We start from the raw sequence: 17,975 nt of genomic DNA on the forward strand, positions 1-17,975 counted from the left end.
TGACCCCACTACATCAATTGTCTTTTTTGTTTGATATTGAGTAAAGAAATATTAGTTCCACGAGCATTAGTTCATTCTTAACAAAATAATTGTCACCATTTTTAACTGTAGAATAGCTTATAATTTCTTCTCTATCCACAGAATACAATTCACGGTGAATAGCCACCGGTTGCATTTTCTTTACTGAAAGAAATGTAATGATGCTATGTACTTCACAATCAGCAGGCCATTTTTAACACTAGTATAGAGCTCTTATATTGGGCATAGCGACTTTTTCTATAACACAGCCAGATGCACACTGATTGTAGCTACACAGCACCACTCAGGTCATGCTGCTACCAGCACCCATTTGGCGATCAGATTACTAGGCAACTTAATATCTCAACAACCCTAATATACAGTTTTCACTTTGCCAGGTCACATGTTATACTTTTTCTGAGAAATAAGAAAACAAGCTAACATAAAACCGGTACATGAAGTAGACAAATAAGTCCCTTTGTTAGTTTTATAACCCTTAAGACTGGTAAAAAGTGCAAACAAGATCAGCATTTTTCTTATTAAATATTTTCTTTTTAAAATGTGCATACAAAACATAACACTTCTACTTGTATTTTTAAATAGTAGATTAAATACCATTATAATTAATATGAACTTATTAAGATAATTTGTGCTAGTAAAAGCATTACTAATTAAAATAAAAAAGCTTTTTTACGTGGTGGAAGAGACTTCTGCCGGTTTTTGGCAACCCACTTAAGAGTCATTGCTAATGCTCCCATCCCAAGACCATCCTTTGATGAAGAATTTGTTGACATTTGACTTGACGTGATCACCGAAGAAGATGCTACTTCTGAAAATGTTTTCTTGCCCATTTTTGATTTCAGTAGTGTTTTCATTCCAGCTTTTTTGGGGGGCACAAACGTTTTGGAATCTCCCTTTTCATAATCTAAAAAAAATTCACAATTATTTTAGAATACTATAACACACAGTCTGGTATAATCACGTTTTTATTTAAATTATGAAATTTGGAATGATTTTTTCACACATTGACATAAAATTAGTTAGTGAATGGTTATCATTTTATGCATACAATTTGATGAAATCTAATACTGATGTATTAGTTCAGAGAGAAATTAAATGGTTTCAAAATCATTTGTGAATTGCTTGAGATAAAATTGACAGGAATAAAAAACACAAGACCTCAGGTCGCTCAATACCATGAAGGTATTATTGAGTGTCGTTACTGAAAATACTTGCCAAATATATGTCTATTCTCTTTTACTGTAATTCTATACTGAATGATCTTGACTAGTCGTACTGAGCCTGATGCACTAGTGTATATATAAAATGCTTACATTTTGACTACATAACTTCTGAAAATAAAAAACCGTTTGATCCTAAGCCACATGTAAATATTAAATAAACAATTAAAGCATCACAAGCAACTCATACTCTTAAGTCATGCCGGAAACCTCCTGAGCCACGCCACACTATCTTCAAAAACGTAACCATCAGAGGTGATAGCCACGCTAGATACATCACAGGACTAGTGGGGGAATGGACCAGCTCTGCAACTTCAGTCAGAGGAGTCTGCATGCCCGGCGCCCGACTGCTTGACGTCATCAGCTCTGGCCAACTATCGTGTGAGTCCGGACCTAGCTGCGAGGTATTGATCGCCGGCACCAATGACATGACAATCGGTGAACAGCTTAACATTTATTGCCATTTGGAGACTTACATCGCAGCCACTTATGCTGAGGCCGTCACGGGATCACCTACTCCGACTCCAAGCAGTGATAAAAGACTGCCTTCTGATTTAAAAAACTTGCTGCTACCGAATTCCACAAATCTGACATAGAAGTGATTTTAGATCCAGCTCCAACATATCACCAAACTAGATCTAAATTTTTTCAGCCTTCACAACACCAAAATTCAAAGTTCCAACATTCGAAAATTAAATTAATTCACCAAAACACTCAGATTGCATCAAATAAGACTGATGAACTGCCGCTATTGTGTGAAGAATTGAATCCTGACGTGTTCATAGTCTCGGAACACGGATTCAGGCCTGAAGCAATACACCTTTTCAAAATTCCAAATTTGGATTTGGCAACACATTTCTGCCGAAACTCTGTCAAGGAGGGTGGTGTGGCAATTTTTGTTAAACAGTCCTCAACATTTGAGACATTCAAAACCAACAATAATACCGACCTGGATTTTGAGTCTGCAGGTATCAAAATCACTACAATCTCACTTGAAAAAATCATTGTTATTGGGCTATACAGATCGCCCAATGGCAATAGGCAATGGCAATTCTTTCTTTGAAAAATTTGAAAACCTTCTAAATTCTTTTTTTCAAAATTCTACCAAATTTTTAATTATTGGTGATTTTAACATCAATGTAATGGACCACACTGACTCTCTTACCCAGCGGCTTCACGATGTTCTTATTGCCTTCAATCTAAATTGTCCGTGAATTCTCCTACACAAGTGACCGCTACAACGAGCACTTCCATCGACAATGTGATTACTAACATTCCGGGCACAACAATTTCTGTTATGGACACGGCTATCTCTGACCATTTCGCGCTGGAGGCCTTGGTTCGTGGGTGCAAACTGGATATTCAAAGTCCGAAACTTCAAATCATGAGGTCAATCAAACATCAGAATACATGCTTGCTGAATAAATTCCTGAGTAACGAGTCTTGGGCATCTTTAGATGAGTTCGAAAGTGTCGATAACATGTATCAGGCATTCAGCAATGGCTTTAACTATTATTTGGACATTGCTTGTCTCTTCCAAAAAATCAAAATTAACCTCAAACAAAAACGAAACTCCTGGTTGACCAAAGGAATAATTGTATCTCGAGAAAAGCTTAAATTCTTTCATAAAATATTCACTCAAACTCAAAATGAAAATTTCAAACACTTTTTCAGAACATACCGGAGAATTTACAGAAGAGTCTTACGGGCTGCCAAGGCCTACGATGTTAATAGAGCCCTGGATACCTGTGAAAACTTTTCAAAAACAGTCTGGAAAATTATAAACGATTCATCTCGTGATACAAGTTTGAAAGAAAAAAACTAAATCAATTGCTATAAAAATTGGAGACAAAATTGTTCAAAATAAATCAAAAGTTGCCAATGAATTTAATAAATACTTCTCTTCTGTCGGTTTGGTTAATCCGTCACTCAGAGAACATCAACCTTGCGAAAATGTTAGAATTCCAGTTGCATCCATGGCCTTGGCCCCTGTGTGTGTGGAGGAGGTGGTGCGTGTTGTGCAGAAGCTGAACCCAAAGAAATCATGTGATGCCAATGGAGTATCGGTGTGGCTTATCAAACGCTGCTTTAGGCATATTTTGAGACCACTAACAAAACTGATCAATCTCTCATTTGACACAGGAAATTTTCCATCTCTTTTAAAAACCGCTTAAGTCTTCAAAAAGGACGACCCTTGCTTAAAAAGCAACTACCGTCCTATTTCGGATCCTTCCAGTGTTCAGCAAAATCTTTGAAAAGGTTTTCTATGAAAGAATTGTAAGCTTTCTAGAAGACAAAGAAATTCTGAACCCTGAACAATTTGGATTTAGAAAAAACAAATCCACAATTGATGCAGTAAATAATCTTGTAGAAAATGTTGTCTATGGTTTGGAGAGACGAGACTACGTGCTTAGCGTATTTCTCGACCCTTCCAAAGCTTTTGACTGCGTACACCATGAGACAATATACCAGTTAGATAAATGTGGCGTCTGGGGCCTCCCGCACTTATGGCTCAATTCTTACCTCAAGGATCGAGACCAGTGCATAGAAATTTCGAATGTCGTTTCTGAAAAACCAAAATGGCTCAAGGTGTCCCTCAGGGTTCAATCCTCGGGCCCCTTTTATTTCTGATATACATCAGCAGATTGAATTCGGTAATCCACCATGGGAAACTGATTCAGTATGCTGACGACACGACTCTCTGCTTCAAAAATAAATCTCTCAAAGATTTGGAGATCACATCATTCACAGAATTAAATTCAGTTATACAGTTCTTTTCGGAAATAAACTTGAAAACCAACCAGTTGAAATCAAATGTTGTTCATTTCTCTCTCTGACAGCCAGATGCAGAGCAGCCTGCTGTTTTTGTGGATGACCTTTTAGAGGAAACTAATTCCATGACGTTTTTGGGAATGCTCCTTGATAGGGGACTGACCTTGGAACGATCATGTAGATAACGTATGTGCTAAGGCTTCCTCAGGCATATTTGCATTGCGAAAACTAGCAATGTACTGTTCCCCAAGAGTCTTAAAGATGGCTTATTATGGCCTTATCCATACACATTTAGCGTATGGAATAAGACTCTGGGGAGGTTGTTCCAAAAGCAAAATGGAGTGAGTTTTTAAACTAAAGAAAGCCGTAAGAGTAATTGGAAAGTTAAACTTTAGAGAGTTGTGCAAGGAATCTTTCAGGGAGTTGGGATTGCTGACTTTACCCTGCCTCTATATTTCTGAGGTGATCATGTACTGCTTCTCCAAGTGTGTCTTGGTTCGTGGCAGGGAAGTTCATCAATATGAAACCAGAGGCAGGGACAACTTTAGAACACAGCAACAAAGACTGACGTTGTCTCAACACCTCCCGCAACAAGTTGGTGTCAGACTAATCAACAGGCTCCCTGGAGGTGTAAAAAATTCAAACAACACAAATCAATTCAAAACTCGTCTCAAGCGCCTTCTGGTGTCTAAAGGGTTTTACTCTGTTGAAGAATTCATGCTGGAAATTTAAAAATCAATATTTAAAAATCAAAATTTAACAGCTGGATCTGATGTCGGAATGGATGTGTCTGTATGAATGTTTAAAATGTATGTCTGACTGATTGAAAACGTGTACATGGTTTTTTTAACAAAATGTGTTAAAGTTGATGATTGCAATACAATGTCAAAAATTGTTTAAATGCAATATCTTGATAAGATATTGTTCATCGATCTTGATAAGATGGCGGCAGAAGAAGACGAAAGTGCTTGTCCCAAGTGTAATAAATTGGTGAAGATAGTGATAAAGGACTACAATGTGATGGATTTTGTGACAAATGGCATCATATTAACTGTGTAAAATGTGGACACAAGAGAGTATAAAAAACTTAAAGATCTAGGGGACATAGCCAAGTGGTTCTGTGGAGTATGCTCTGCAAATTGCACTGCCAAATTGGATGCAATGAGGACACAGAAGATTGGTGCAGAAGAGTACACTGACCTTCATAACCTAGTTGGAAATGTGGTTAAAATGGTTAAAGAAATGGCTAGTGAAAACATAAAAATTAACAACAGACACAGCAATATTGAGGATTACCATTTGAGGTTATGTCAGGTAAAGAAGACATCAGAGACTAGCGAGATTATTACGAATACAAATGACTCATCCGATAGTTATGATCGATCATCAGAAGTATCGAATGGGTGAGTATCGTCTCAGTCGAACATAACTGATGACCCGGATGTAAACAAAAACAAGATGAAGGGGATACGAAAGGGAGACTACAACCTAAGTGGTGACAGCCGTATAGACGACTCCACTGTTTTGGTGGGGAAAGAATTACTGGACACTACTTCAAGTAATGACTTCCTTGGACAGCGAAGGAAAATTAATGAAACAGATGACAGGAGTAAATGGCATCAGGTATCATTGAGAAAAAGGAGGATAAGTCAGGTGGAAGCTATCAAACAGGGAATGTCTGCTGTTAATGGGCGTAGGGCATTGAACAAATCTGAAAACAATACTTATCAAGAAGTACGTAAGGGCAGTGGTGCACGCCAGAGTAAAACATTTTTGTCGGCAATTCTGACGACTGCCATAACCTAAAGTTTGTGGACAGGAAAGTGTTTATGTTTGTGTCCAGAGTGAGTCCTGAAATATCTGAAAATGACTTTAAGTTGTTTTTAAATGACACCTGTAAATGTGATAATGTAGTGGTAAAGAAACTTGAATCTAAATATCCACCAGAATATTCTTCTTTTAAGGTTGGTATATCAGAATCAGACTGTAACAAGGCCTTTCAGCCAGACTTCTGTAATAGGAATGCTTTTTTGTAATATACAATGTTTGAATAACAAAGTCCAGGAGTTAGAGATTGTAGCAAGTGAGGGTACCTTTGATATATTGGCTCTCTCGGAACACTGGCTGGGAACAACAGAAGTTGACCTAATTAACATTAGTGGCTATAAACTTATAAGCGCTTTTGCTCGCAGTACTTTACAACATGGTGGGGTGGCTCTTTTCTTGTCGGACAGATTCCAGTGTATTTATGAAGCTATGATGTTTCCTATTACTGTACAGAATTGCATAATGAATTTGCAGCTGTAAAACTCTGTACATTTCAGATCATTGTGATAGTTATCTATAGATCACCTAGTGGTAACCTGGATCTGTTTATGTCGAACATCGAAAGAATGATTCTGTCTTTGGAAAAACATAAATGCAACTTTCTTATAGCGTGATACTAATACAGTCAGGCTGGAAAATCATTTTAAGGCATTAAATATGTATTTTATGAACTACAATCCTACAAGAGGACTCTCGTGTTTAGATAGTATAATAACCGACCTCGCGACTGAATTGATTGACTCGAAAGTAATTGACTACGGTTTGAGTGACCATGACTCAGTTTGTACCAATGTTTGGACAACAAATCTTAACATCCCTTGCAACAAGAATAATCAAACTGTTAGTGTTGTTAGACCCATCACACCTGATAAATTATGTAATTTTATTAACCATCTCCAAACGATCAACTGGGAGTTTGTGGTGGACTCTGTCAAGGACGCTGAAACAAGGTTTAATGACTTCTTTCAAGTTTTTATAAATGGCTTTCATTTTTGTTTTCCGGAAGTGATTCTTAGGGCTCGGAAAAATAGGCCTACTAGACCTAAATGGTTCACCCCTGAACTCAAAGTGATGCGGGAGAGACTAATCTTTTACCAGGACTTTGCTAAGTCAACTGGAAGCTTGGAGGCTAAGAAAGTCTATAGCATTGCTAGAAAAACGTATCAGTATGAAATAAGACAAGCTAAACTAAAGACAAATGCTGCTTATATTGAGGGTGCTGCGAACAAGTGCTCTGCTGCCTGGAAGGTAATTAGGCAGGAAAAGTTGGGTACAAATATAACGACAGTTTCGGTTACACCGGATAAATTTAATGATTATTTCCTCAGTGTTGCGGAAGAGGCCCTCAAGAATGTTCAGGCTGCTCCCTTCAATCCGATAGACATCACCAGAAGATCTAATGCTCCAGTGGAAGACATGAGGTGAACATCTATAACGGTGGACCAGATTCTGCACACGGTTGGGCGGATGAAGAACAGTATAAGCAAGGACATTTATTCTTTATCAAACAGCCTTATAAAATCAGTGGTTGGGTATATCTTGCTGCCTTTGATGGCCTGCTTCAATGCATGTTTAAATGAAGGTGTCTTTCCCAGTAAGTTAAAGGTTGCTCGGGTCACTCCAATTTTTAAGAAGGGAGATAGGTCACTGCCGGAGAGCTACAGGCCTGTTTCTAATATTCCCATTTTTGGGAAGGTTTTTGAATCTCTTATTAAGTGTCAACTCCAAAGGTTTCTCGAGGATGGTGGTTTTATCTCGGATGCCCAGTATGGCTTTAGGAAAGGCCTTTCCACGGTGAGTGCACTCTCTCACTTGGTTAGTGGCGTACTAGATGGTTTTGAGCATAGGCTAAATACGGGGGTAACACTCTGTGACCTCAGTAAGGCCTTTGATTGTGTATCACATAGTATATTGCTTGAAAAATTAAGGCACTACGATATAAATCACAATAATTTGGAATTGTTCAGGTCTTATTTGGGAGGCCGAGAGCAGATTGTCACAGTAAATGGTCATAGATCTCGGGTAGGCGCTGTTGTGCACGGAGTCCCACAGGGATCCGTTCTTGGGCCATTACTCTTTCTTGTTATGGTAAACGACTTATCTTGTAACATAGAGTCTGATGTAATTTGTTACGCTGATGACACCAGTCTGATTGATGTTAATGCTGATATACATGACTTAGTCGTATTGATGCAGGACTCACTTGACTCTGTCTTGAGTTGGTTCCGAGCCAACCTTTTTATGCTCAACATGAATAAAACACAAAAAATTATATTTAGCTTGAGTAATGTAAATATTTTTAAAGATAGTGTTAACCTACTAGGCATAACCTTAGATAGTAAGTTAGTGTGGCATGATCATGTACATATTTTAAGTAGTAAGTTATCTAGAGTAATATATCTCTTGAGAAAACTAAGGGACTGCGTCCCCATTGAATATGTTAAGACAGCATATTTTGCATTTTTTCAAAGCCTAATCCAGTATGGGCTCAGTCTATGGGGCGGCAGTTCTGGTATAAATAGTGTTTTAATACTTCAAAAGAAAGCTCTTAGAATAATATGCAAAGTTAACTCAAGTACTAGCTGTAGACCATTGTTTAAATCCCAGAATATCATGACTGTGGTTAATCTGTATATTTTTAATGTTATTATGAATATTAAGGAAAATTATGAGAGCTTAATATTAACCCTTTCCGCTCGGAGCAGTAATGTTAGAATGTCCACAGAGATTGGATGGGCAGCAATGTTGGCCACCGCCATTTCCTCTAGCACGCGCATATATTTTTAGAGTCGCCGTCCTCAGAGATCGGATGGTCAGCTGTGCTGTCCGTTGAATAATCCTACTAGCGCTCGGATGGACAGCAGCGTTGACCACAAGTTATAAACTCTTTTTTTTATTCTGACGTATTTTTTTATAATACAACGCATTAAGATCAATCAGCTGTTTCATTACAAAGCTTGGAAATTGATCATCTGGTCAATATTGCATTCTAGGCTTTCGTTTTAGCGCGCTTTTAACCACATTGTCACTAGTGAGTTAACCTACACGCATTATTAGAACGGATTGTTTATTATTCTTAGTATTTTGCAATTTTATTAAATATTAGTGTAAATGAAGTTTTGTAGATATCAGTGTAAATATAACTGTAAATAAAAGTGTAAATATATCAGTATTAATACCTGGTTTTACTGGTATTATTATTAATTACTGGTATTAGAGCTTGTTGGCGATGTAAGGAACGAAAATAAAAAAGGAAGACCATCCCAATTGCAAGACATTTCCCGACTAAATGGGAAACTTCATCTACCATATCCTCTTGAAGGTAGAAAAGTGAAGAATTGCGTCGTGTGTAGCAGCAGAGCACAAGGCGGGACCAGGAAAAGGGTGAAGTTTTATTACAAAACTTGTGAAAATGAGCCCGGTCTTCACATTGGTGTTTGTTTTGAAAAGTACCATTCATCTCAGATATTTTAACAACAAGATGACAACTAGCCTGCAGTTAAATTTGTATTCGGAACAATAATAAACAGCTAAATTATATTTTTTATCATGTTATAATTATTTACTGTCACATTATTAATACTCATTGTAACTCATGTTAGTTTATAGAAATATAACATTTCCATTGTAATACTTTTCGACTACATTATTATTTACCTTTGGACCTTTAAATCCATTTAACTTTTTAAAAGGCACAGTTTCAATGACGCGGCGAAAATAAATCCGAGCTGGTGGGGACGCAACAATGACATGGCTGCTGTGTGCACGCAGGCGCCATAGTGGACAGCACCGCTGCCCATCCGATCTGAGTGGACAGTACGCGATAAAATAATACGAGCCTACGAGAAGCCATATTTGGTCAGCACTGCTGCCCATCCGAGCGGAAAGGGTTAAGAAGTGATGTCCATAGACATGACACTAGGAATAAAAGTCTTATTGATATTCCATACAAAAGGCTCACTAAAACTAAATCTAATCTGCATCACCAAGGTATTGTATTTTTTAATAAACTTCCAGGCTCAGCTCGGACGTTGAAGAGAACAAAATTTAAAAACAAACTGACTGTTTCCTTTTGGCAAACCCATTCTACAATCAAAGTGAGTTTCTTGCCTTATCTTAGAGTGACTTTAACCCTTACTTCTAATGCATGGAGTGCTTACTTTTAGTATTTATTAATCCTGCATGGTTTTTACATAGCCTTGGGTTTTTAGTTTTAGCCATGATTATTTTTTTAGCCTCTACTGACTAAACCTATTACATGTATGCTACTTGTTAAACGGTTAATAAAGTTGTCTATTGTCTATTGTCTAATAAAGATATTATTATTATTACTCCTTCTGGCAAAGTAAGAAGAAAGATAGATTTTATAGCTGTTCTCTTGCACTATTTCATTAATACTGCATTACTAGTATTAATATACAATATTGTTGCTGTGATTACTCTTTGACGGTTGGCATTTTAATATTTAATTTAATTTATGTATTTCATTAACATTATGAAGCTTTACCATAATATACAATATACCTAAATAGTTATAAACTCAAAGGTGGTTTATGGATATTTTGTTCTTTTGGAAACTTTATTTTAGCTAAATATGATTCAAAAGCCTCTTGCAGATCTGGTCAACATGAGTGTGCCTTGTCATCAAAATGGAGGTTAAGGAATTTGTATGAAGGAACCTGCTCAATTTTATTACTGTTGAGTTTAATTTGACTATGAAGTTGATTTTTGTGGTTATGCTTTAATTGAAGCTTATTCACTTCAGATTTTTTTTGTACTTAACTTTAGACAGTTGGCATGAAACCATCTGTTAAGATCTTTTCAATGAGAATCTTTAATATACAATATTGTTGCTGTGATTACTCTTTGACGGTTGGCATTTTAATATTTAATTTAATTTATGTATTTCATTAACATTATGAAGCTTTACCATAATATACAATATACCTAAATAGTTATAAACTCAAAGGTGGTTTATGGATATTTTGTTCTTTTGGAAACTTTATTTTAGCTAAATATGATTCAAAAGCCTCTTGCAGATCTGGTCAACATGAGTGTGCCTTGTCATCAAAATGGAGGTTAAGGAATTTGTATGAAGCAACCTGCTCAATTTTATTACTGTTGAGTTTAATTTGACTATGAAGTTGATTTTTGTGGTTATGCTTTAATTGAAGCTTATTCACTTCAGATTTTTTTGTACTTAACTTTAGACAGTTGGCATGAAACCATCTATTAAGATCTTTTCAATGAGAATCGGTTCTTAAGGCCACAGACATTTTTTATTTATCTGAAATAAGCAAGCTGTAATCATCTGCAAACATGACTATGTTACAAGAAATATTCTGTAGATAATTGAAATAAATTAAAAATAACAGCAGTCTAAGTATGGAATCTTGAGGCATACCGAACATTATGTAATTGATGGAGATTGAACCGGAACATTGTTGTCAATAACCTGAACCAATTGTTGTCTATTTCATAAGTATGACTGCAGAACAGATAAAGCAAAGCAGTGTATACCATGCTTCTCTAATTTTTTAAGGAGAAAGTTGTGATTTACTGTGTAGAATGCTTTACTAACATCACAGAATACACTGAACGTATGTTGTTTTCTGTCAAGAAGTGTAACTACATCATTAATAAATCTACAAATTGCATAGATTGTTGATTTTTCTTTTCAAAATCTAAATTGTTGTCCATATAATATTTTATTTTACTCAAAAAACGTGAGTAGTCTTTTAAATAGAATGTACTCAATTATTTTAGAAGAGGAGGGAAGTAGTGCAATTGGTCTGAAATTCTGAGGTGAATTTCCAGTTTTGAAAATAGGCTAAACTTTGCTAATTTTGAGAGCTTGAGGGAAAATAATAGAACCAAATGCATTACAAATGTCAACAAGAATGTAGCTGATTTTAGGAAAAAACTTTGAAATTATTGTGCAAGGGAATGTCGTTAGCACCCATAGCTGTCGTGCTCTTCAGTCGCCTCACCACGGCTTCAACCTCCACAACTGTAACATCAGAGAGAAACATGCTGTCCATCCATGACACAAGGCTCTAGTTTGATTTAAATTTATGGAAGTGTTTAAGCCTACATTAATGAAATACTTATTCAAGTATTCTGCAACTTCTTTAGCCTGTCTAATTATTGTTGTGTGTTTATTATTGTTTATTTCAAGTTTAATACTTGTTTTCCTTGTATTTTGGACTGCAAATAGATGATGACTTGGCCTGGCGATCCCACATTAACTCTGTTTGTGTATTCCTGTCTTCATCATCTTACCTCATGTTTATATTTATGAAATATCACCACATTCAATCATTATTAATGTTTGTTTCTGATAATAGAAGGATTGTGAAGGAAACAGGAGTTTTCGATACATATGTCATGTTTCAGTGATACAAAAAAATCAGTAACACTACGTTTGGAGATCTGCAATCTGACCTCTTCCTCATGTGAATAACTAACCAAACACATAACTACAATCTAGGTTAGAGTAAACAAATCATACTAGGGTGTTGTGACATGCTGTACACCACCACAATACACAAGCCCGTGTAAACTTGCGACTAGCCCACATCACTCAACTCTAGTGGGTGGCCTGTCTAAAAATTCAAATGTCAGTTTTTTTGGGAATTCCCAAATAATAAAAAAAATATTGATTAAAAAGCCCTGTTTTAAAATAGATTATGAGGGAATCTAGTTCAGGGTTATTTCTACTTAGTTGGGGAGTAATTTGCCTGATTTTTCTTTTAAGATGTTATTTTGTTTTTGTTGTTGATAGCAATAGGATGTATAAGATGTGTTCAAAATTTTGTTGAGGTGAGGTTATGTTATTTTATTTTAATATTTGCTAACCATTATTATTGTAATCAGAACTTTGTTATGTATGTAATTCATGCCAATGACAATAAAAGATTATTGATTGATTTTGGGAGCACTGAACATTTTCAAAAACATCCAATAATACAATAATTACCCTTACAGTGAGTGATACTACCGCCCAAATCAAAATATATTCGTTATTAACACAATAAAATACTAGAGGGGGATATAGATTTATTTACAATGTGTGTGTGTTATATACAGTATATATTGGAAACTATTTAAAAAAAGACTATAAACTTTTAGTAACACCACTTGCATGGGCTTGAATAACATTACTTGTTTGGGCTTCAATAATCCCTTGTGTAAGTTTGAGTTAATACCATTAAAATATATAACTTCAAAGCTTTTATTCAACCAAAATTTTAAATCTGAGTCCTTCAATCTAACAGAGGAGAATGGCTGATAAAAGTTTAAAATAAACCACCCTACATTTAGCAGGTATTGCAGCACTCAATTTAAATGATTATTGCATGCGAAAAACAGTTCAACTTCTGCAAACTATTCTTTTATAAAGGAGGAGGAAGCTTACAAAGCTGTTACATGCTCCTCCAATTGAGTCTCATTGTTTATAAAAATTAACGTTAATTTCTAAACAGCTATCTCACCTTTAAGCTAATATACTTACCGAGGAGTTTTTCGAGAGGTATCAACTTTATTACATTTTCCTTTAATGTATTTGCAACAATTGGTACTGATTTATCAATCCATTGATTATATTTTAGGTTCTCATATGCTCTCATCTGTTTGGCAAGTGTCAAATATTCATCAAATGCCTGCAATAAACAATAACCAAATATCTTAATAGATGACCACCACTATTTGAAATAGATTAATATATGATGATAAATGAAATAAAAACACCAAAACAATTTATTTTTTTAACAATTACTTATAGTCTTTAACATTTAAATTGATTTACAGAATACAGTACTATAAAACTGAATTACAAGTTTAAAAAACTTGAAATTCAAAAGTTCTGATAGGAACACACATTTTTAAAGAATACACTTGTAACCCATATTTTCTTAGAAGTAATTCAACTGCAACACGGAAGCAGCTGTTTAAAATCTAATACAATATTCATAACATCTACAACAGTTTTTTATTTTAATTAAGGCACTGATGCCTTATGTATCAGATCAAAGAAGCCCCGGTTAATAAATCTCCAAAACCTACTTACACTATAGAGAATTTTGCAGGTTAATGTATACATTAAAAATGACTCAAGGCTGATAGTAGAGCCTATATTGTATTCATACACATGATCGCGCACAAAAACACTCATAAACACAGACAATTTTTGAAAAACCACCATAGGTTGATACTGTACTTGAATCACTCCATAGTTGACTTTCACTATGAACATGACTACAGTAACTCATTTTTCCTATTGGGACTTTTTCTAATAATACTCATAAAGTATGATTTACTTGGTAAACAAATAATTAAACCTCATCATAATGAAATCATTCATGAAGTAGTATTGCTTTGGAGAACAATCAACTAAAATTAAGGTTGTATTATGCCATTAAATAAGTAGTGATTGTAATTTTCTTCAAACAGATCACATTAAATATAACTAATTATTTTATTTATAACTAACAACTAGTATGATATATTTCTATATTTTCTTGTCAACTTTGAATTGAACTTTTTTTGTAAGTAAAAATAAGGGGTATTTTATTATTGGATCTTCTCAGAAGACTGCTCTAACCCAAAAATCATAAACACAGAACTTGATAAGTGCCTTAATTACCTTTACAACTGAAGCTTGATGACTAACAAACAAAATTATTTTATGACATGAAACATGATTATAAAATTTAAATTAAAGAAATTAAATAACAAATAATTTATTACAATAAGAAAAGTACATAACTCTTTGTTAAACTTAACTTTAACTGATTAACATAAAGCATTGTAATATTTACACTAAAATAAAATGCTACTACATCAGAATATTTAAAAACTACAATTAATTGTTTATTCAACAGTAAGTGTTGAATTAAAACTGAGAAGCTCTTACATGTCTTCTGTTCTCCATATGCACACTTCTACTACATGTGAAAATTAAGAGTGACTAATGACTACTTTCACTTTAAATAATCATAGGGACATTGAGACTTACAATTTGTTTAAGATCGGAATTGTCAAATTCTTTAACATTTTGAAAAATCAAGACAGGTTTCTTGAGCCGATAGTAAAGCTGTCTCTCCCAGGTGATGGCTCCAGCTATAGGAGGATAGTCTCTCAAAAGTGGTGGGTGTCTTTTTCCTTTCTGTAAACACACAGATAAATAAACAAAAGTAACCAGAAAGTATATCATAAGTTACTCCACCTTGGGCGGAGTTTCATGGGTTTTAACCAATCTGAAGAATAAATGCTTTTTTCATTTTCATGATTATTTATATAATTCCCACTTCCATCTGGTTTTATCCGTTGCTTAACTGGGATAGACACAACACAAAAAATATACCATTATGATGTTATTTGTGGTGAATAATTGGCTTCACTTCTATCATAGCATCTGTGATGGATAACAACTTTTAGAAACTTCATTGATTACGTGACAGTTATGTTTTTTTCTATTTCTCAGCTTTTTACTATTGCTTACTGCCTTCTTGGGATGACATTCTCTCTTCTTGTACTCTTCCTTTAGAACTTAATATCACTATATCTAATAGATTGTTGTCAAACTACTATGGATTCTCTCCTCAGATCTGCTTTTTATCCTGTCCATCCTACACTTGGCCTCTGCCAGGCCATCTTTCATTTTGAATACATCTAGTAAATAGTTACTTACTTTGTTTTTGTCTTCAACTTACTTTTATTGTAGCATCTTTAGTTTTTAGTGCCCATTAGAAACCATACCAGTTATTAGGCCATGTTAGTTCCCCATAAGAAGATGATATAGGATAAGTCTATCTAATTTACCATATCCATCAGCCTATATGATGATGTTCTGTTCGGAGACTCATATCGAAGGAAAATGAGTATTTACCTATTTGCTAATTATTAGTTTTGGTATTTATTTAATTTAATACATAATATTATTTGATATGGCGTTCCATTCTGTCTGTGGGACTTGTTTGACTTCAGTCACCTTTTCAATAAATTATATATACACCAAGGATATATTGCATAAAATCCTCTACTTATTTTTTTGTTCTATTCAGACAGTCTTATCTGTTGACACCATTTTCTTCATCACAAGATTTCTAAACATAATAGCAGCTCTAATATTTTTATTTCCTGTTGTCCAGAGGATGCATGTTCCATATCAAGGAATTAGCAATAAAATTAATGAAATAAACAGCATTCTGGAGGAAAGAAATTATATTATATCATTTGGCTTAACAGAACACTGGTGTGCTCATGATGAGATTGTATTTAATACACCTCAAGTCTTTAAATTAATATCCTCATTTAATAGAACAGACAAATCCCAAGGAGTCTCAACTATTTTTGTGCGTAATTTAATTCATGCAGTTCCCTTACTTTTGATAACAACTGGGACAGAATACTCGTTCGAAACATGTGCAGTCATCTTGCCCCAACACAACATCATACTGTATAAATCGAACCCCCAGGATGACAATTTGGACAACTTCATTGAGGCTTTATCAGATTTATTCCGTGAAAGCTCAGCTCGAAAGACAACAGTGGTCATTATGGGGGACTTTAATGTCCATCTTGAAATAGACTCCAGCCTTAACAACAAACAACGTAACCAAAAAAGAACCTTTTGCAATTTGCTAAAGTAATATGGTTTCCAGTACACGATTTAAGATTATATTTGAATACCTTCTTATGGTACCCATCTTGTATTGACAATTTTATAACTAATTTCCACAGGGATTGGTTCAGTAGTTACATTGTTAACATACAACTATCAGACCACACCACCCAGGAATTTGCTTTCTCAGTAGATTTAAACCCAAGAACGTCAACAGTAAGATTCTGGGTAAAAATAAAATAAAAATGTCACCAGATTAAAGATTATTTGAGGAAAATGGGATGGACTTCAGTGTATAACATTAAGGAGGCGGACCTAGCAACCACTCAGTTTGTTAATATATTGACGATGGCCTTAGATTTATACTGCCCTTGGAAAATAAGCAAACAAAGAGATAAAAAGAGAAACAAATGGTTTCATGAAGTTCTTTAAAAGCTTCGAGACCAATACTGGTTTTTGAGAGACTGGGCCATGGAAACAGGAATTGCTGTAGTCAAAGCATACAGTATCGAAGCAAGAGCAACCTACAGAAGAGAAGAGAACGAAGCAAAAAAGGCATTCAACAGCAACAGAATATCTGCCTCTAACAACATAGCAAAAACTTCATGGGACATGGTAAAAAAGAAGCTTGGTTTGCGTTTGGTCTATAAGTCTACCCCAAATAAAAGAGATAGCAAACCTCATTGACGATCCTTTAATGTATATAATAAACCTTTGTTTTAATGAAGGGGTGTTTCCCTCCATCTTAAAAATGGGGAAAATCACACCCATCCTTAAAAAAGGAAAAATGGTCTTGAATGAAGACTATTGCCATGTCTGTATCGTACCAATATTGGCTAAAGTCATGGAATCAATTTTACTACGCCAAATACTGTTATTTCTCTAATTACATAATCTACTAAATGACCACCATTACAGATTTTAAAAACATGCTCAGCCACAGTGGAATTAGTAAGAAATGTGCTCCAAGGACTGCAAAATCGGTATAAGGCATAATTGAGTATTTTTGGCCTATCAGAAGCCTTTGAGTTAGTCCCCCACAATATATTACTTGCAAAGTTGGTATACTATGGTTTCAATATAAAGGCTATCAGTTTTGTTAAAGATTATCTCCAAGGGTAGCAGCAAGTGGTGGAGTATAAAGGTAACCCGTAAAATCCACAATATATTAAACAAGGTGTGAAACAAGGGTCGATCTTGGGGCCGATCCTTTTTTAATTTTTTATAAACGACCTACTATACCACATTAGCTTCTTATCAATTTCTGCATACCTCTTTGCTGATAACATAACTGTCTGAAAATCTCAAAAATCACATTAAGCGAGTTGAAAAAATAATAACTTGTGCTCCGTAAACAACCTCAAGCTAAATTCTGATAAACCTCAAAATCTTCATATTAATTTATCTGAGACATACAATAGTGATAGCAGCATGAAATTCTTGGAAGTGACTTTTGATAATCGTCTTTCCTGGTGCGGCCATATAGACGACAT

The 17,975-nt window shown here is 35.0% G+C and overlaps 1 protein-coding gene across 2 annotated transcripts in view; it reads right to left on the reverse strand.

Annotated features, from left to right (window-relative positions):
* The window catches only part of LOC124365049 (dynein axonemal heavy chain 10), a 212,494-nt gene that overhangs the window by 167,034 nt on the left and 27,485 nt on the right, over window positions 1-17,975 (reverse strand). For both annotated transcript variants that reach the window (XM_046820968.1, XM_046820958.1), the window contains exons 14-16: window positions 14,875-15,024; window positions 13,372-13,519; window positions 713-943 (exon numbers count right to left, since the gene is read on the reverse strand). In XM_046820968.1, coding sequence (XP_046676924.1) covers window positions 713-943; window positions 13,372-13,519; window positions 14,875-15,024 — 529 coding nt within the window. The remainder of the gene's footprint in view (window positions 1-712; window positions 944-13,371; window positions 13,520-14,874; window positions 15,025-17,975) is intronic.

This window comes from Homalodisca vitripennis, chromosome 1 (genome assembly GCF_021130785.1).
Source record: "Homalodisca vitripennis isolate AUS2020 chromosome 1, UT_GWSS_2.1, whole genome shotgun sequence".
Lineage (NCBI taxonomy): Eukaryota > Metazoa > Arthropoda > Insecta > Hemiptera > Cicadellidae > Homalodisca > Homalodisca vitripennis.